The sequence below is a fragment of the Lonchura striata genome, chromosome 6 (assembly GCF_050655825.1).
Source record: "Lonchura striata isolate lonStrDom1 chromosome 6, ASM5065582v1, whole genome shotgun sequence".
NCBI classification, from domain to species: Eukaryota; Metazoa; Chordata; class Aves; order Passeriformes; family Estrildidae; genus Lonchura; species Lonchura striata.
In genome coordinates, this window is record NC_140708.1 from 9,785,362 (window position 1) to 9,802,559 (window position 17,198).

Sequence of the window (17,198 nt, forward strand, 5' to 3'; positions counted from 1 at the left end):
TTTAAGGTCCTTTCCAACCCAATCGAGGAGGAATCTATGATTTAACTTGCAGAGCCGGTGGGGGAAATTAAAGCAGGTAAAAAAATCACGGAGATGCTTTCCTGGCCAGGGCCACAAGGGGGACTCTCCTACAGCTTTATAGGGGGAAGAGGAATAAATCAGTTCTACATCTGAATATGCAAAGCCAATTTTAGGCTTTAAGTTTTTAATCTTTTAATCTGGGAAATTCATTAAGAGGTATCGGTTTGCCTTCATGCTCAGCTGCTGCTCTGGCTTATTTCAGCTCCTGGTTCAATGTTGGAAATTGTATGTTGCAAATATCCTGTTAATTTTTATTAATGGATTTAGAGACTTTCATGATCCAGTTTAGATATAAATTACAAACCAACCCCCTGCCAGCTCACAGATTTTTGTTACATAACCCACTCTGACCAGATTCCAGGGCTGGCAGGACCTGGCCCAGGTACAACAAGCTCCGGAGCCAGATGTTGGTAGTGGTAGAAGGTGCAGAGGGTCACAAGACAGGTTGGGATTTGGGCATCAGGGCAGGAAAAAAGGAAAAAGATATGGAAAAGTGCTGGGAGGGAGGGAAGAGGTGCATGGCCAGTGCTGGTCAACTTCAGCCACCCAGGGACTCGCATCAGCCTTAGAGTAATGCCATAAAAATAGCCAGAAGAAGAACAAAAGCACAATTTGAGGTTTTGATTAATGTGGTTTGTATTTTATTATTTTATTGTGGTTTTCTGTACTTATCTACTGACACCTGGCTGCCTTGAAATCTCGATACAAACATCACCCTCTACCCCTAGACACAGCACACACTGAAAACATTTGTTGTTCTCAGACGTAAGCCAGAAAATGAAGAGTTAAAACACAAGCCTTGTTCTCTTTAACTGGCAGGAAGTGCCTATAAAAGGCACAATAACTCTCAATTTCGAGGGAGTTAATATAATAGCCAATAAGTATCACCCTGAATTCCCTGTACGGTGCCTCTGGTTGCTAAAATGCAGAAGAAACCCTGAGTATCTCTAATTGAAACTCAGCTATTGTGCTACTTCATTTAGTGGGAGGCTGTGGGTTTGTGGTGAGAGTCACGACTAAAATGAAACTGAGAATGAGCTGCCAATTCCCACAAAAGTGGAGGTGACCTCGCAGTTCCTTTAAAGGCTTCTCCAAAGAGGAGACATTATCATTCTAATTAGGGCTTCCTTTTAGTGGGGAGAAAATTTGTATTGCGCTGCTGCCATAATTCTCATTATAAGTGAGCAAATAATTGTTCCTACTTGACACATTAAATTCCTTTTATATCTTCAAAACATAATCTAAACCCAAAAGTCAAAGGAGGTTCTTTTTTTCCTGCTGGATGCTTGAATTGTTCTGGCAGGAAAAGTGCAACAGCGATAGGCATTTCAAATCTCACAGATGTACATATCAGACAACAGAGACTGATCCTCACCTCCTTCAATGGCTCTTTTTGAGGTGCCAGCTGTGTGTGTGCATGAGAAGAAAGGAATTTGCACCAGGAACAAAGGAAGTATTTGGAATTCACAGCATCCCAGGGTGGGTGAGGCTGGAGGAGCAGAGTGGGCAGCTGGTGGCACCTCCCTGCTCCAGCAGGGCCATCCCAGAGCCCAGGGCACAGCATGGTGTGCACATAGCTCTGCCCCAGCTCCCAGTGCCCTCCTTGGCCCGGGGAAGCTCGGTGTCCCCATGGATGAGATGTCCCTCATCCATCTCTCTGCCACCCACTCCTCAGTGACATCCGGCATCCCTAGGCCACTCCAGGAATCCTAGAATAACCTGGGTGCCCATCTTCAAGCTGTTGCCCCTCCAGTTAGTCAGAAGACAATGCTTCCCACTTCCCTCTATCCAGCTGTCAATTTTGCTGAAGTTTGTGGAAAATTAATTAATTTGGCGACCATGAATCTTCCTACAAATCTGGATGAAATCGGCCATTTGGTTCAGAAATTATTCTGAATTATCCTGACAGGTGGGTGGACAGTGCACCCCATGCACCCACCTCAGAAATTTATTTTCCATAGGAAATAGATTTCAAAGCAGGAGGGTAACGAGAACATTATTAAAAAAAAATGAAGGTCCTCAAATCTTAGGGGAGTTAATTAGTATCTCACACCTGTTGGAGAACTAATTACTGATGAGCTAATTTTGCCCAGGCACCTGGGGAGTGCTGGTGATGGAAGCACAGTGGGGTTGTGGTGCTGCAGGGCAGGGCAGGAGTGCTTCCCACAGGATCCATGGCTATGGATCACAGGACTCTCTGCCAAGTGCAACCAGCCCAGTCCAACCTGTAAATAAAGCACTCACAAAAAGAACTCGAATTTCTGTGATTTTTCAGACTGCCTTTGGGATTTAAAGTTAATGAGAAATGCTCTGAGTTTTTTGGGGGTGTCTGAATGATCCTCGTGAGTTCCCTCCAGCTCAGGGCTTCTGAAGAAATCATTTTTCTTGGTTGGTTTTGGAGATTTTGCTGATCCTGTAGGATCTACACTAATGCGCCTTTCTCTGGATTCAGCCAGAAAGAGTCTGGAAACATGTTATTAACCAAGACTGTGAAACAAACCCTTCTTTCCTAAGCCTTTTTTCAAAAGAAAATTCTGCAGCATTTATAATGATGAAGAGTAGGACAGAGAACCGTGTTCAGTTTGGGAGTTGTATTTTCCTCTTCAGTTCTGCCACACAGAGCTGTACTCAGCTGTAAATAAAATCTTCCCACGACCTCCTACCTGACTAGACCTTTTATTTATCATTTCTATAAAAGAACAAACCTCTTATAGAAAGATGGAGACGGATTAAACACCAGCTAAATTCACATTGCTTCTGTTTGTAATAGCATGCAGATGTGCCAGGGAGATTTGGGTTGGGAGAGACCTTAAAGCCCATCTCATCCCAACCCTGCCATGGCAGGGACACCTTCCACTATCCCAGGTTGTTCCAAACCCCATCCAAACTGGCCTTGGACATTTCTAATATGCTCTATTTTTTAGTTTTGGGGCAATAAAATCTAATAAATCATTTGAGCACAGGTAAATGCAAAGGTGCAGCTGCAACAAATGCAAAGGGGCAGCTTTTCCAAATTCCTGACCTTCTTTTGCTGATTGTGTGTAAGAATTTGTAAAAAAAAAAAAAGGCAGGGCATTGATATTTGTGCTACCTTGATACCTGGGGAGTCACTCATGAATGTTACAGGTGGCTCTGAAGTGATAGCTTGGTCTCAAATCCTTCCTGAGGCAGCTTCCTGCTTTGGCACAAGGGAAAAGGCTGTGAACTGGTCAATTAAAATCCATCCATCTCCCAGAATTCCATAAACTGGCTCTGAATATGTTTATCCTGGGCTGGATTTGTGCTGTAGTCGCTGAGGCCAAGCCTATCACCTGCAGCTGGCTCAGCTGAGTGCCCAAGCACAACTTGGCTGCTGAGCCTTGGCCAGCTTTCCCTGCAGACCCCTGGGGATGCAGTGATTCCTTTGGGAGAGGGGTAGAGGTTACCAGGATGTTGGGAATACTTGATTCCCATCCTTTCCTGTTTTTCCTACCATCCTTTCCCTGCTAACTTTTTTTTTTTTTTCTTTTCCTAGGGACAAATACTGCACCCTTCCAACCCAAACCATTCCATGATCCTGTGTTATTTCCCGTGGAGGCTGAACCAGCAGCACTCAGATGAATGCATGTCACAATCTAGGAGTAAAGAATTTCCCTCTAAATCCCTAAAAGGCAAATCATGCTGGGAAGGAAGCACAGGAATCAAGGTGACAGCTCCTGCAGCAGCAGCAGGTGGGGTGATTTCACTGCCTAAAACCCAACAGCTTTGCTGTCTGCTCCTTTTATACTCTTCCTTTAACAATCCCGTGTTAATTAGAGGACTCCCAGGTTATTGGGAAGCCTGGAAAGCTGTGTCAGGACCGGAGCAGCTGCTCAAATCACTGTGACCTCCCAGTTGGTGCAGCACTTTGCCCCCTCCTACCCCAGCCTCCTTCAGCTGCCTTCCCCTCCCAGCAGAGTGGGAATGGTGCTCTGGATTTGGTGGAAGCTGCACCTCGTGCCTGTGAGCTGCTCCTTCCTCCTGCCCCCCTGGGGACAGATCCCATTTTTCACCAGGATTTCCATCTTTCATTTCCCAGGAAGATGTATTTCTCTGCCAGCTCCCAGCAGGAGAACCATGATGGTGGGTGTCTCTGTAAGGGCAGGAAGGGAGCAAATCCCCTCCAGCACACCAGGACAGGGCTATTCCACGAGCCTGGGCTGTGATTTGTCATCCTGGCAGCTTTATCAGCCTGGGCAGCATAATGCCCAGCGTGGCACCCGTGTGTGTCCCCATCCCTGGGCACAATCCTGCCTCTCCTGCCCTCCCTCACCTTTTGGGAGGAAAGGAAGGGGGAGGCAGTGGTGGAGCCAAGGATGAGAGCCCTGGGATCACCACTCCCCTCCTTGTGCTTCTCCTGCCTTTAATGATCCCTCCCACGCCGCCATCCAAGGTCTGTGCCTTGATGTCTCCTCAGAACTCCCATCCTCAGCCCCCAGTTATTTATGCATTTCCAGCCTGCAAGGCGAAAATGTGAAGCAGTAAATTAAACTGCTGGGAGAGACAAATATTTATTATTCTTGGCTTGGTGATGGGGTAAAGTTTTGAGTTTATCCTTCGTGTTCCTCATTTAAACCATGGTGATTAATCAGCAGTGAGCAATTTGTTTCACCCCCCCTCCCTAGGACTAGCTCTGTGTAATGCTAAATCCGAGCAAAGCCTGCTCAATATTTGATATATTTAAAACCTGCACTTTCCTTTTTCATTAAAAGAGCCTCTCACCCGCATTTCTGAGATAACAACTTGGAATAAAGTAGCTCTTAGTGAATGCTGGGAGAGCGACGCTGTCTAGGTCTGATGTCTGAAATGTAACACATTAAAAAATAATCATCTTTCTACCTGTGCAAAATTCATCAGATTAAATAATGGTCTTAATGCAATTTCCCTGGTGACCTTTATTGAGGAAAGAAAAAATTCTTCCTGAGATACTAAAAATAACCATGACAAAGCAGAGTTTCTCTAAACTTTGGTGCTGTCATTCTCTCTAAACTCTTGAAACAAATCTGAACCTCCCCCCAGAATTACAACATCCAGTTCTGCACCATTCTCTAGAAGCATCCCATCCCTGGAACCTCAAAAATCTGCCCCAGAATCTCTGCCTGGATTTCTGTAGCATTCCCAGGAACATCTGCCCTGAGAACAGCCCCAGGCCTGCTCTCCCATTCCACTTAGTTGGGTACCATGTGTGGGCACAATTTTTTGGGAGCAGAAACCATGATCTGGAGTGGTAAGCACTAAAAAAGGTGAATATTGGCTTTGTTGCCCTAAAAAGATGATGTTTCCTATTCTCCAAGCATTTCAACAGAGCTTTGAAGGCAAAGAGAAAGCTTTTCAACAGTTTGACTCAAGATTTTGTCCTTTCTCTTAGCAGAGCTGCAGAAGAGCCACTGCAGAGACACTTCCCTTCCTGAAATTCACTCAGGAATCCAACACAAACAACTTTCTTGCTGTTTTCCCCTCCAAGCAAAGCTTCCAGAACCTCCTGGAAACCAAATATTGGCTAAACTCCAGAGGTCTGTGCAAAGCATGGCAACTCCACAGGAATCCCAGTGCCAGAGGGCAGGGATGGATGGGATATTGGGAATTAGGAATTGTTCCCTGGGAGGGTGGGCAGGCCCTGGTACAGGGTGCCCAGAGCATCTGTGGCTGTCCCTGGATCCCTGGCAGTGCCCAAGGCCAGGTTGGAACCACCTTTTATGGGGTGGTTGTTCCTGCTGGGTGACTCCTGAGAGGATGAATACAATTTTATCCTGTAAAGAGCAACCATCCTTGCCAGAAAGATAAAAAACATTCCAGCTGTCCTGGCTGGTGCCACCTCAAAGGCCTTGGTTTTCTCAGCTATGAGTGAATTACCTGATTCTGCTCCTGTTGCTGCTCCAGCTTTGATCCAGGTCCAGCTTTATCCTGGGATCAGCTGGGATCAGTCCAGCAGGGAAATCACTGACACTCCCTTCTTCCAGAAATAAAGAAAAAAGGCAAAATTCCACAGTTCTCATCTAATAGGGTTCTGAGAGCCAGCTGCCTCCAAAACTCACCTGATAACTGCACTGTTCTTTGGGCTTGTCAAAGCTTGAGGTTTAACAGTGCTTTGTAATAAATGCACGTCTTCCTCAGACTACAAACAATGGTAACTCAGCAACATGGAACCATGGAATGCCTTCCCTTGGAAAGGATCTAAAGTTCATCTCACCACACCCCTGCCATGGCAGGGACACCTTCCACTGTCCCAGGCTGCTCCAAGCCTCATCCAGCCTGGCCTTGGGCATTGCCAGGGATCCAGGGGCAGCCCCAGCTGCTCTGGGCACCCTGTGCCAGGGCCTGCCCACCCTGCCAGGGAACAATTCCTTCCCAATATCCCATCCATCCCTGCCCTCTGGCATTGGGAAGCCATTCCCTGTGTCCTGGCACTCCAGGCCCCTACCCAAAATCTCTCTTCATCTCTCCTGTAGCTTCTTCAGGCCCTTCAAGGCCACAGTTTGGTCACCCCAGAGCTTCTCCTCTCCAGGTGCACAATCCCAGCTGTGCAGCTTTTCCTCCCAGCAGAGCTGCTCCATCCCTCTGCTCATCCTGGTGCCTGCCCTGGGCTCTCTCCAGCAGCTCCAGGTCCCTCCTGTGCTGGCCCCAGGGCTGGGGCAGCTCTGCAGGTGGGGTCTCACCTGAGCACAGGGGCAGAGGGGCAGAATCCCCCCCTCCCCTGCTGCCCACGCTGGGGCTCAGCCCAGGGCACGGGGGGGTTCTGGGGCCCAGCTCTCACCCCCAGCACCCCCAGGTCCTTCTCCAGGGCTGCTCCAGCTGCTCATCCCCAGCCTGGATCCATCCCAGGGGTTGCCCTTACCCAGGGGCAGCACCAGCTCCTGCCCTGGTGAAACCCCTGAGATTCCCATGGGCCACTGCTGGAGCTTGTCCAGGTCCCCCAGGTGGCCCTGTCCTTCAGGAGAGTTTTAAAGTCACCATTTCTGCATCTGCATTTGAGGGGTTAACAAGTGTGTGCAGGAAAACAAGGTGAGAACCACTTACCCCCATCCACCAGCTGGAAATTATCCCTAATTATAACACTTCCAGTTACACCTGGCATTTACTGGAGTAAACTGCTGGAAAATGGAGAAGGCACTTCCCAGCCACTGAGAGCATCACACAGAAGGGACTTGGGGACAGCCACCACTGTGGCTGTCATACACTGAAGACTCCTGTAAATATCAAGTGGTATTCCCTTGGAATGTGTGACAGTTCCCAGGAAGCATTTTTTTGGCCTCAACCAGCCCATTACCACTGGGTGTTTTCCCAGCATTTGCTAAAAAAATAATTTTTTTTTGTTTTTTTTTTGTTTTTTTTTTTTTTTTTTTTTTTTGTTTTTTGTTTTCTAATCCCTTTTCTATTTTGCTGACTGTTTTCCAGGTTCTGGAAGGATTGAAGCTGTGATGGGAGGATGCTGAGTGACTGTGCTGGGGCATTTCTGCCAGCAGACAGGCACTTGTAACCCACCACAACCCACAACCACACTGTCCTTTCCCTTGTTCCAAATCCTGTGTGCAGGGACTCCCCACCATTAATACAAACATACTTAATATTAACATTTGATTTCTCAACAGATCCCTGACAAATCTGTGGGGCTTTCTTTATAGTCTTAAGTAGTAAATACTTAAACAAGGGAGAAAATAGGAATAGTTCTATTTTCCACCATGCTTTCCCTTTCCCCTCCCAGTGGGAATCACACTGCCCTGCCACAACCCCAGAATTTCTCATTTGGATCTTCCCTGGTCTGAAAATGTACCAGATGCTTTGCTGAGCCGCAAAATCCTCCTTGGAGGAGTGCAGGAATTAAGTCAGTGGAGGAGGGTTGATTATCACCTTGATCCACCAGCGAGTGCTTCTGCCACTCAGGGGAAGCTGCTTGTGCCTTGCCTCAGCCCAACAAATTTCGGTGCTTAAACAGCTGTAAATTACATCCCAAGGCACAGATCTGGAATTCTACTCCCTGAATCCAAAGCTGGGCTAATGCATCGCTTCTCAAAGGGAAATAAAAGGGATTTTTTTTTTTACTGGCTCAATCTGTGAGGTTCTTGCTGTTGGTTCTGGCTGCCAGCATCACAGCCTAAAATTCAGAGCTATTCATGGCATGGCATCCCCAAAAGGCAAAGTTTGGAAATCTGTATTAATTGACAGGATGACACCCCCAGAAAATAAAAGGGAAAAAATATCCCCCCCACCCCCAAATCCTGTACACCTGAGGAAGATTTCCCCACAGGATTCCCAATTTTAAAAGTTTAGCTGAAATTGAATTAATTTTAGATAACACAACCCCCTGTTGCGGAAAAAAGTGGGAATTCTGATCTCTCTGCATTGTGGGAGAAGCTCTGGACAGCACAAAGGAGCAAGTGGGGATGGAATTCCCCTTGGATAAGCAGGGACATCACCACTGACCACCAGTGCCCAGCCCCAGAGCTACAGATGCTGTAGTTGTTTTAGAAATAAAGACACAACTTCTGTTTTCCCTCAGAAAACTGGGAGAAAATGTTCATCTAAAAAGCACACGACCCTAATGAATATTAGGAACAGAACTGACAGACTTTGCAATAAAAGTGAGGCAGTGAAATAATAACAGTGTCTTAAACAGGATTAAAATATAACATTTTACTCGTTATTTCAAAGAATAGATTTTTTTTTTTCTTTCTTCCATCAGTCTTATCTGTATGTCCAGCCTCCAGCTTAACTCCAAACAGCTGTTTTAGCGCCGGTCCCAAGTGCAAATATGCCAAGAAAAAGGAATTAGGGCAAAGAAACATCTGGTGGGTTTGTTTTTCCCACGTGTGAGAGGCTACAGTGCATTTCTCTTGCCTGAAAACAAGCACCATTGCTCAAAATATTTGGTCAGATACCTCAGCTTGAGAAGGAGGTATTGGACAGAGAAGTCACATCGACACCACATGCAGACAGCTCCCAAAGACAAACATTCCCAGAGATCTGCTGGGGGAGAGCCTGGGCAAGGGGAAACCCAACACAGCCACAGCAATACAAAGTCCTTTTACTGCCAGAGCAGATCCATCCTCACCCAGACCTCGTGGCGAGGCCTCAGCAGCTGAAAGGGAAGAGAATGCTGCTGCCAGTCTCTTCCTTGCTAATTACACACATTTATCTGTTGGCTCTTCCAATCTTTCCAGAGGAATCCAGGTTGTTCTCACAATTGGTTTGGTTTTACCCCAAAAAAGTTTGCACAACACAACAGGACACTTTGCTCATGTGAATGTGGCTCTGCTTTTTTTCTTTTGCTGCTTCAAACTGGAGAAAACCACTTTTCTTTGTCCTTTTTGGGTGTCGGTGACACCAAACAGTGAAAATTCTCATCTCCCTGCCCAAGCTGTGACAACACACTCAAAACTTCAAGGTAAAACCATAAATTGTGACCAGGTGCCTGAATTTATGCAGTGTATTTCACAGGTAATGTGTACTAAAAGTTTTGGAAACAAATCTGTGTGTGTCCTGAGACCCTTTGCCCTTCCCAGATCTGTCTATGCACATTCACCTCATAAACTATTCCCTTTATCTCCTCTTCCCTGTGGGATCCATTTGTCTTTTCAGCACGTTTGTGTTCAGTTATCAAAGTGGAATGGTGATGGCACCACTTAACCCACCAGCCAGCTGGGCCTGGGAATGATCCATCCTCTTCCTATTAATTCCTCTTTAGTGCCTCCCACTATCACAGGCTCATGGATCATCCTGCTTTATTCCAGAGGAATACAGCCATAGGATGACAATTACTGATAGAGCACAAAAACTGGAGCTAAAGACCATGGAAAGAAGCAAACAGAACTGATGTGGGAAGAGATGAAAAGATGAAAAATTGACCGGAGAAGAAAATTGGAACGAGCTAATTTACAAAAGAAAATGAACAAACCATGGCCAGGTAGCTCTGAATAAGATTAATAGCTAGACATTGCCTTCTTCTTTGCAATTTTTATCTTATTTCAGCTTCTCTTGCACTTTTCTAAGTGGCAGTGCTGTAATCTCAGGAATTTTGATTCCATAACTTTGCCAGCTTGGCGCTGTTTGCATAAATTGCTCTGACTTAGTAACTGGGACTCAGATTCCAGCAGCAGCCGAGGATTTGCTCCATTGACTTGGATGGGTTTATTTTTAATTTATTACTCTGAGGTCAGAAGGCAGAGCTCTGTATAGAAATCATGAACATAAATAGACAATTCCCAAATCTAGACAGTAGAGCCACAAGTAGCATACAGAAAAACAAAGCCAGGCAGGTGTAGAACTGTCTGGAGGGTTAAACCAATGGGGGCTGTGTATTTATTAGTAGTTTACTGTTTATTAAACAAGAACTCCAGATCCAAAAAGAACTCATTAATTGAAACCAAGTAGTGTTTAGTGAAATGGGAGCCTGTCAAAACTGGGGAGGACAATGGATCGGTCCAAATGTGAGTGCAAATTTTGTCTGGGAATTTTAAAGCGTGCCGTTTGTCATGGACAACGGATGTGCACCATACAAACTCCGTACATCTGCCCCTGGGTGACAATAAAAAGCGCAGTTTATTATAAACCGAAGTAAAAACCAAAATAAAAAAATCAACTAAAATCACAGTTTTGTCATTGGTATGTGGAGGTTGTTCCAAGGGCCCATCCAGAGCTCCTCCTCGTCGGACTGTGTGTGTTCACTGTGCAACTCCAAGGGCTCCTTGACTTCCTCGTGGTCAACAACTGATTCCTGCTCGTCTGTGCTTTTCAGTTTGGCCGCCCCGGCCTTTGTCACTACATTTTCGGCCCCTATAGTAGAGGAAAAGGAGACACTGCACGGCCTGGAGTTCATTTTGTCACTCGGGGATGGTCCCTTGGACAACGTGTTGAGCGGGACGCTCTCCTCGTGTGTCACCGCCAGCTTGTCCAGTTTCTTGAACTGCTTCCCCAGCCTCACTGGGGACGTGACTTTTAAACTATTGCCCAGGCAGGCGCGGCGGGTGCGGACCACGGAGCCGTTCTGGGCCACGTAGACGTTGCTGCTGCCGTTGGGTTGGAAGCCGGCGTTGCTCAGCCGGTTCCTCTGGCTGCAGTCGGGAGCGCTCTCCTCGCCCGTGGAGCTGGTCTCGTACTCTGGGTCCACCACCAACTTGATCCTCTTCTTTTTGGCCCACTGTTGGGACAGCAAAAAGAAATGTCAGGGCAACCCAGCAGTTCATTTCCCTGCCCTTTCTGTTCATTGATTAATAACTCTTATTAATTTCTATTAATTTTGCCCCTTTCCCCCTTTTCCTCCTTTTCCTGGAGGGCCCTGAGGAAGAAGCTGCTGTGTGAGAGATCCCTTTAGAAACTGCTCCAAGGTGTAAATTCTAGGAAGGCCTTGGAAGTTTTCTTCCCTTGCATTATGAATTCTGTGCACTGGCCAGCTCTGCTTTGTGTGCATCACACATCCAGCAGAGAAAATCCCAGGACATACACCAGGGAAAAGCTTAGGCACAGCGCTGGCAGAACTGTCTGGTTACGAAAAGAACAGCTCCATGTAAGGCTTTGTGACTGTTCCAGACAGGTGTGGTCAGTGGAAATGCTCAGGAAGATGGTGGAGAAACCAGGCTTTAGGTTTATATAACTTACATTTTTTTTTTCAAAGAATGAATGCAAACAATTTCCATGCTGCTGTGACTTTGTAGTAGCAGTGATTGCTCTATGGTGAGCGCACAACACCTACTAGCTATTATAATTTATAATTGATCTTTTAAAAATAAATGCCTCCTTGCAGCACACTGAAAAGAGCTATTACCCTTCTTGAATGAATAATTCAAACACTAAGATGCCATCACAGCAAAACACACACAGGAACACGAGAAAAGGCAGTTTTTAGAGAAAGAAAATAATGCAAGGTACAAATAGGTGATTACTCTTCAGCTCTGAGAAGTTACACTTGGAAAAAATTACTTAGATGCCTATTTTATTGTTCCTGGCAAAGACAGACAATGTTCTTCACATGGATATATTCCAGAGGATCTATTCCTACTTAGTTTAAGTGGGATTTACATTAAAACATTTTATGCAGCTACAACGTTTTGTGTGTGGTGACTGTGGATCGAGTTCAAAGAGATGCTTGACTAAAATAAAATAAAATAAAATAAAAAATAAAAAAAAATAAAATAAAATAAAATAAAATAAAATAAAATAAAATAAAAATAAACAAAACCACTATACTGTGATAGGCACGAAAGGCAGAGGTTGGGAAATGTAATCCATTTCCTTTCCTGACCCAGCTCACTTGGTCCTCCTGGCTGGCTTGTGCATCACTGGTGTTTGCAACCTGAATCCTGTGATGCAGAAACAGACCAATCCCAGCTCTCCCAGTTATCCCCTGCAGTTTTGGGAATGTTGTTTTGCTGCAATTCCACTTGTCCTCCCTGCAAACAGAGCTGACCTTGACAGCAGAGAACTCACCTGAAGATTAGCAAATGTATTAATACAATATTAACGTGTAAGATGAAAACATGGATGATCTTTAAATCTTTACATCCTCCTAGTTATGGATTACTTCAAAATCTTTACAGCCTCCTCCTCATCATTTCCATTCTTCCCTAAATCCCATGTTTCATTGCTCCATGCAAACTAAACTTTCTGTATCTATGATGAGTATCTCTATAGTGTGTGTATATATATGTATATATACTTTTATATATATCCACAGGGATGGAATTAGTTTGGTTTCCCACAGTTGTTTCCCAAGGACAGTGAAATGCTGGATCAATACACTTTGCCCTTTCCTTTTGTCTGTCTCCAGCCTGTCAGCATTGCTTAGGAAAGACCACACAGAAGGCACAGCAAACCAAGCCACTCCTCACTGCAAACCATCACCTACTGTCACTCCTCTTTAAAAGGAGGTGGAATCACCCGTGGCCTCCGACTCCGTAACTCCAGTACCCAGGGGCTCATCAGTCTGGGACTGGCTGCTTTCCTGGGACACCTTTTTCCTTGTTTTCATTCCTTTCCTGTTGGTGTCAGAGCTCTGAGTCTCAGTTTCAGGGGACGTGGCAGTTTTCCCAGACGTGGCACTACCTGAGCTTTTTGTCCCTGTGGTACCTTTGGAAGTCGCACTGATTTCACTGTCTAGGCATGAAGATTCATTCTTACTGGCAGTGTCCTCCCTGTCACTGTCCTCTGGATCAACCTCTTCTTCACTTTCCTCCTCGCTGTCCTCACCAGGAGCAACTGATTGTCCTGCCTTGCCCCCTCCAGCAGCAACACCTTTTGCGTTGGCAGTTTTAGAAACCGCCTTGTTTGAGCTATCTGCTGTCTCCTCTGCCTCTTCCTCTTCTTCTGACACCTCTTCTATGGTGTCCTCTATTTCCACACTGGCAGAGGAGGTTTTGCTCTTGTAGCTGGATCCTGAGGTTTTCCTGTAGCTCGTGTCCCTGTCACTACCTGAGGCAGTGGAGCTCACAGATTTCTGGCTGGAGCGTTTGCCACGGGAGCTGCCTGCCCTGCTTTTCACACTGGACATTTCCGTGCTTCTCCTGCTGCTGGACTCACTGGTGCCTGACCTGCTGTAGGAGCTCTGTGTGGAAGAGCTCTTGGACAGGCTGCCATCCTCATCGCTCTCAGAGTCTTCCTCGTCATCATCCTCTTCTGACGAGTCCTCCTCTGACTCACTACTGGAGCTGGATTCAGAGTCCTCATCAGAATCCCCCAAATCCCCAGTTTCCTCATCCGAGTCCACGGTGCTTTCTGTGGCCTCATCCTGATCCAGGGTTATTTTCAAGTAGTCTTTGTCTTCTGACTCAGAGCTGGAGCTGCTGCTCTTCTCGGAAGACTCATCTGAGGTGTGCCTCCTCCTCTTCCTCCTCCTCTTCTCATGGTCACTGTCCTCCTGCTCACTCTCTGCTGTGATACTGATTGAAACTCCCGACTTGGCTTCATCCCTTTCAGACCCTTCCTCCCCACGTGCCAAATCCTTGCCAAGGCCCTCCTGGAATTTCTTGGAGACGCTGATGCGCTTCAGCACGTGGTTGAGTTTTCTCATGGAGGGCCTGTCATCCGTGGCTTTCTGGAAGTAGCTTCCCCTGATCATCATGGGTTTATCCCCGTCCGCTTGGCGAGCTGACAGCAGCTTGGCATAGCTGGAATCTTTCCTACCTTTCACTTTCTGCAGGATCATTGGGAATATCTTTGCTTTCTTCCACCGGGAATGGGCAGACTCAGTTCTTCCTACAGGTTTGCGGGCACTGACTGCCACGCGACTTAAATGCATCACTCCCTTTAGCCTCCTTTTCCCCTGGCTGCTCCTAAATCCTCTTCCAGGACCACGGCCGAGGTCCATCCCAACACCTACAGGTCTCCCTTCCATTTGAGGCCCTGCTGCCTGGCTTATACCTCTGCTGGGAGGGCCTCTGACTGGACTCAAGCCCTGCAAATTATGAAAATTAATTGATTACCACTTGAAAGAGAGTTATTGTGAATACCTGTACCTTAAAATAGTGTAGGAGAAGATGCAACATTTATTTCCCAGCATCAAAATGAACTTACCTGTTTTAGAACAGTTTTCTAACCAAAGTTATGTGAAATGTTTGGGAATTTTAAGGATTTTAGAAAGTTCTAGAATAGGCTGGAAATGCACAACTACCTTACTCTGCAATGTGGAAAACATTGAAATGGTCTGTCTTCTCATTTAATAATGGATTAAGATCTGGCACTTATGACAACTGGACTTTTTTCTCAAAAGAAACGTTTACATCCATGTTCTGAGTGCCAATGACATTTAAAATTTTTTTTTTATTTCACTGTGAACTCTATGACAAATGAGTTTAGGTACTGCTTTTCTCAGTGGAAATTTATCATTTTTAGCAAAAATATTCGTAATAGACTTTTAGAGTCCAGGAATAGTTTTAGTTGGAAGGGACCTTGAAGCCCATCCAGTCTCACCCCTGCCATGGGCAGGGACACCTTCCACTGTCCCAGGCTGCTCCAAGCCCTGTCCAACCTGGCCTTGGGCACTGCCAGGGATCTAGGGGCAGCCACAGCTGCTCTGGGCACCCTGTGCCAGGGCCTCACCACCCTCAGAGGGAGGAATTTTTTCCCAATATCCAACCTAAATTTTCCCTTTTTCAGTCTTTAGCTGTTCTTCTTGTCCTTTCAGTCCAGTTCCTGCTGAAGAGTTCTCCTCCAGCTTCCTCGTAGGCCCTTACAAATACTGGAAGGCTTCCTTTTTTGGTAATGATATAAAATAGAATTACGTAAGTCTAAGTGGATTTTACTTTGAACTAAAAACAGTTGTGGATACTAACAGAAACTCATCAATCCTCTTTTGTGCCTAGAAAACAAAAGGAATTTAATGCTGACAAACTTAACGGGTCACCAGAAGGGCCGACAATGCTTTATACTGATCTATACAAAACCTAATTCTAATCAATTCCAGCGTACAACTGATGAGGCTTAGTGGCCCTTCAAGCTGTTAAAGGGATAGAATGAGCTCTCCAGAGCTTGTTTCTCACCTCCTCAGCTGCTGGCCCGTGGGGACTGTAGTAGTAGCCACCGTCGCTCTCCACCACGACCTCGCCGTACTCGTCGTACATTCCCGATGGGGACAGCAGGCGCCGGCGGCTCCCGTACTGCGGCAGCTCGTACCTGCCAGGGACACCACAGCTCCTCAGGAGGGGCCCAAACCTGCTCACACCTCTCATCTCACAGCCAGCACTGCACATGTTCACACCCAGAGCCACGGGAACGGCTCTCCTTGTTTTCCTCCCTCCTTTTCTTCCTTAGCGGCAGCCAAATCGCAGATATCCTCCTGTTCCAAGAGCCACAAGCCCCTCAAGGTAACCTGAATTTTGGGGTCTGCTGGATCAGTCAAGACCCCTCTAAGTACAACAAGCTTCCTTCAATCCACCTGATTTTTTGGGGGATCTCTCTTAATAATCATGGAATGAAAGAGCAGCTTCTCTGGGATCAGTTCTGGAGAATGCCAGCAGAAATTCCTGAAGAGCCGGGCTTTATCAGAACAAGGCAGGATGGGTTTTTTTGAGGGAAATTTAAAAGGCCACAAGGCAGGATGGGTTTTTTGAGGGAAATTTAAAAGGCTACCAGCTGGCTGGAAACTGGGAGAAGAAAGGATTAATCCCTGAATTCCCCTCAGGAGGGGAGGAGGTGATGGAAATGAATCTCCCAGGAAGCAGAAACACACACACAAAGGATATAAACCCAGCATGAGGGATGGGATGTGAGCTCTGTAAGTGTAATAATGACATCCCTGAACAAGCAGGGAGTTATCACACACCCCCATAACCTCTGAAAAGAGTTCTGTTGTTGGTTCACACCTTTGTGCGACATAAAGATTAAAGTGAAGGGAAGTCCCACAATCAACTGCTAGAATAATAAACATCACCAGCCTGGAAAAGCAGCACTTTCAGAAATAAAGAGGAAAAATGGAACTATACCCGTGCTCATAACTGTAGTAATCCTGGCCATAGTATTCCTGCCCTGGATCAATTCCAGACTCCATACTCAACTCCTAGAAAAGAAAAACACTGAATGCAAACAGTGTGAAAAAGCCCCAAATATAATTACTGATTTTATTATTCTTTATTATGTAATTACTTCTTCTGACTGCAGAAATGATCCTCCATCCTGTAGCACAAAAATTACCAACATCTCACATTTGCTCTCATTGCTTATTCTGGAAACAATTTTGGGCCTAAAATATTGGAAATAGAAAGATTTGCAATTGCACTGCACAGCAAGGTGCTAAAGCTTCCAGCACCGACTGCTCAGCTCAGCTCCAGCTGCAGTAATCCATCAGCAGCTTACTGACACCAGGAAAAAATCAGACAGCAGATGGAGAGCAACAGAATCATTCTGTTGGGAAATCTGAAACTGCGGGATGAATCCAGTGGGAGATGCTGAAAGATGCTCATGGGGAAGATCACAGATCCCAGAGTGGTTTGGAAGAGACCTAAAAGCCCATCCATTCCCACCTTCCACTATCCCTGGTTGCTCCAAGCCCCACCCAACCTGGCCTTGGAAGTATCAAGATGCAGTAAATTTCAGGTATTTAATTAAAGCAACGTAGCTGGGCTTAAAATGCCAGAACCTTGCTTTTTATCTAAGAGCCAGGGGGAAAAATTACC

The 17,198-nt window shown here is 46.0% G+C and overlaps 1 protein-coding gene across 17 annotated transcripts in view; it reads right to left on the bottom strand.

The window, feature by feature from the left end:
* Window positions 1–10,219: 10,219 nt before the first annotated feature.
* LOC110473259 (protocadherin-15) overlaps window positions 10,220–17,198 on the bottom strand; it is a 632,634-nt gene continuing 625,655 nt past the window's right edge. For 16 of the 17 annotated variants that reach the window (XM_085583141.1, XM_085583131.1, XM_085583143.1 and 13 more), the window contains 3 exons: window positions 16,509–16,582; window positions 15,567–15,699; window positions 10,220–11,233 (listed from right to left, as the gene is read on the bottom strand). In XM_085583141.1, coding sequence (XP_085439267.1) covers window positions 10,682–11,233; window positions 15,567–15,699; window positions 16,509–16,582 — 759 coding nt within the window. In that variant the 3' untranslated portion in view covers window positions 10,220–10,681. Of the gene's footprint in view, window positions 11,234–13,042; window positions 14,483–15,566; window positions 15,700–16,508; window positions 16,583–17,198 lie in introns of all 17 variants that reach the window. The other variant, XM_085583148.1, reaches the window with a different exon arrangement.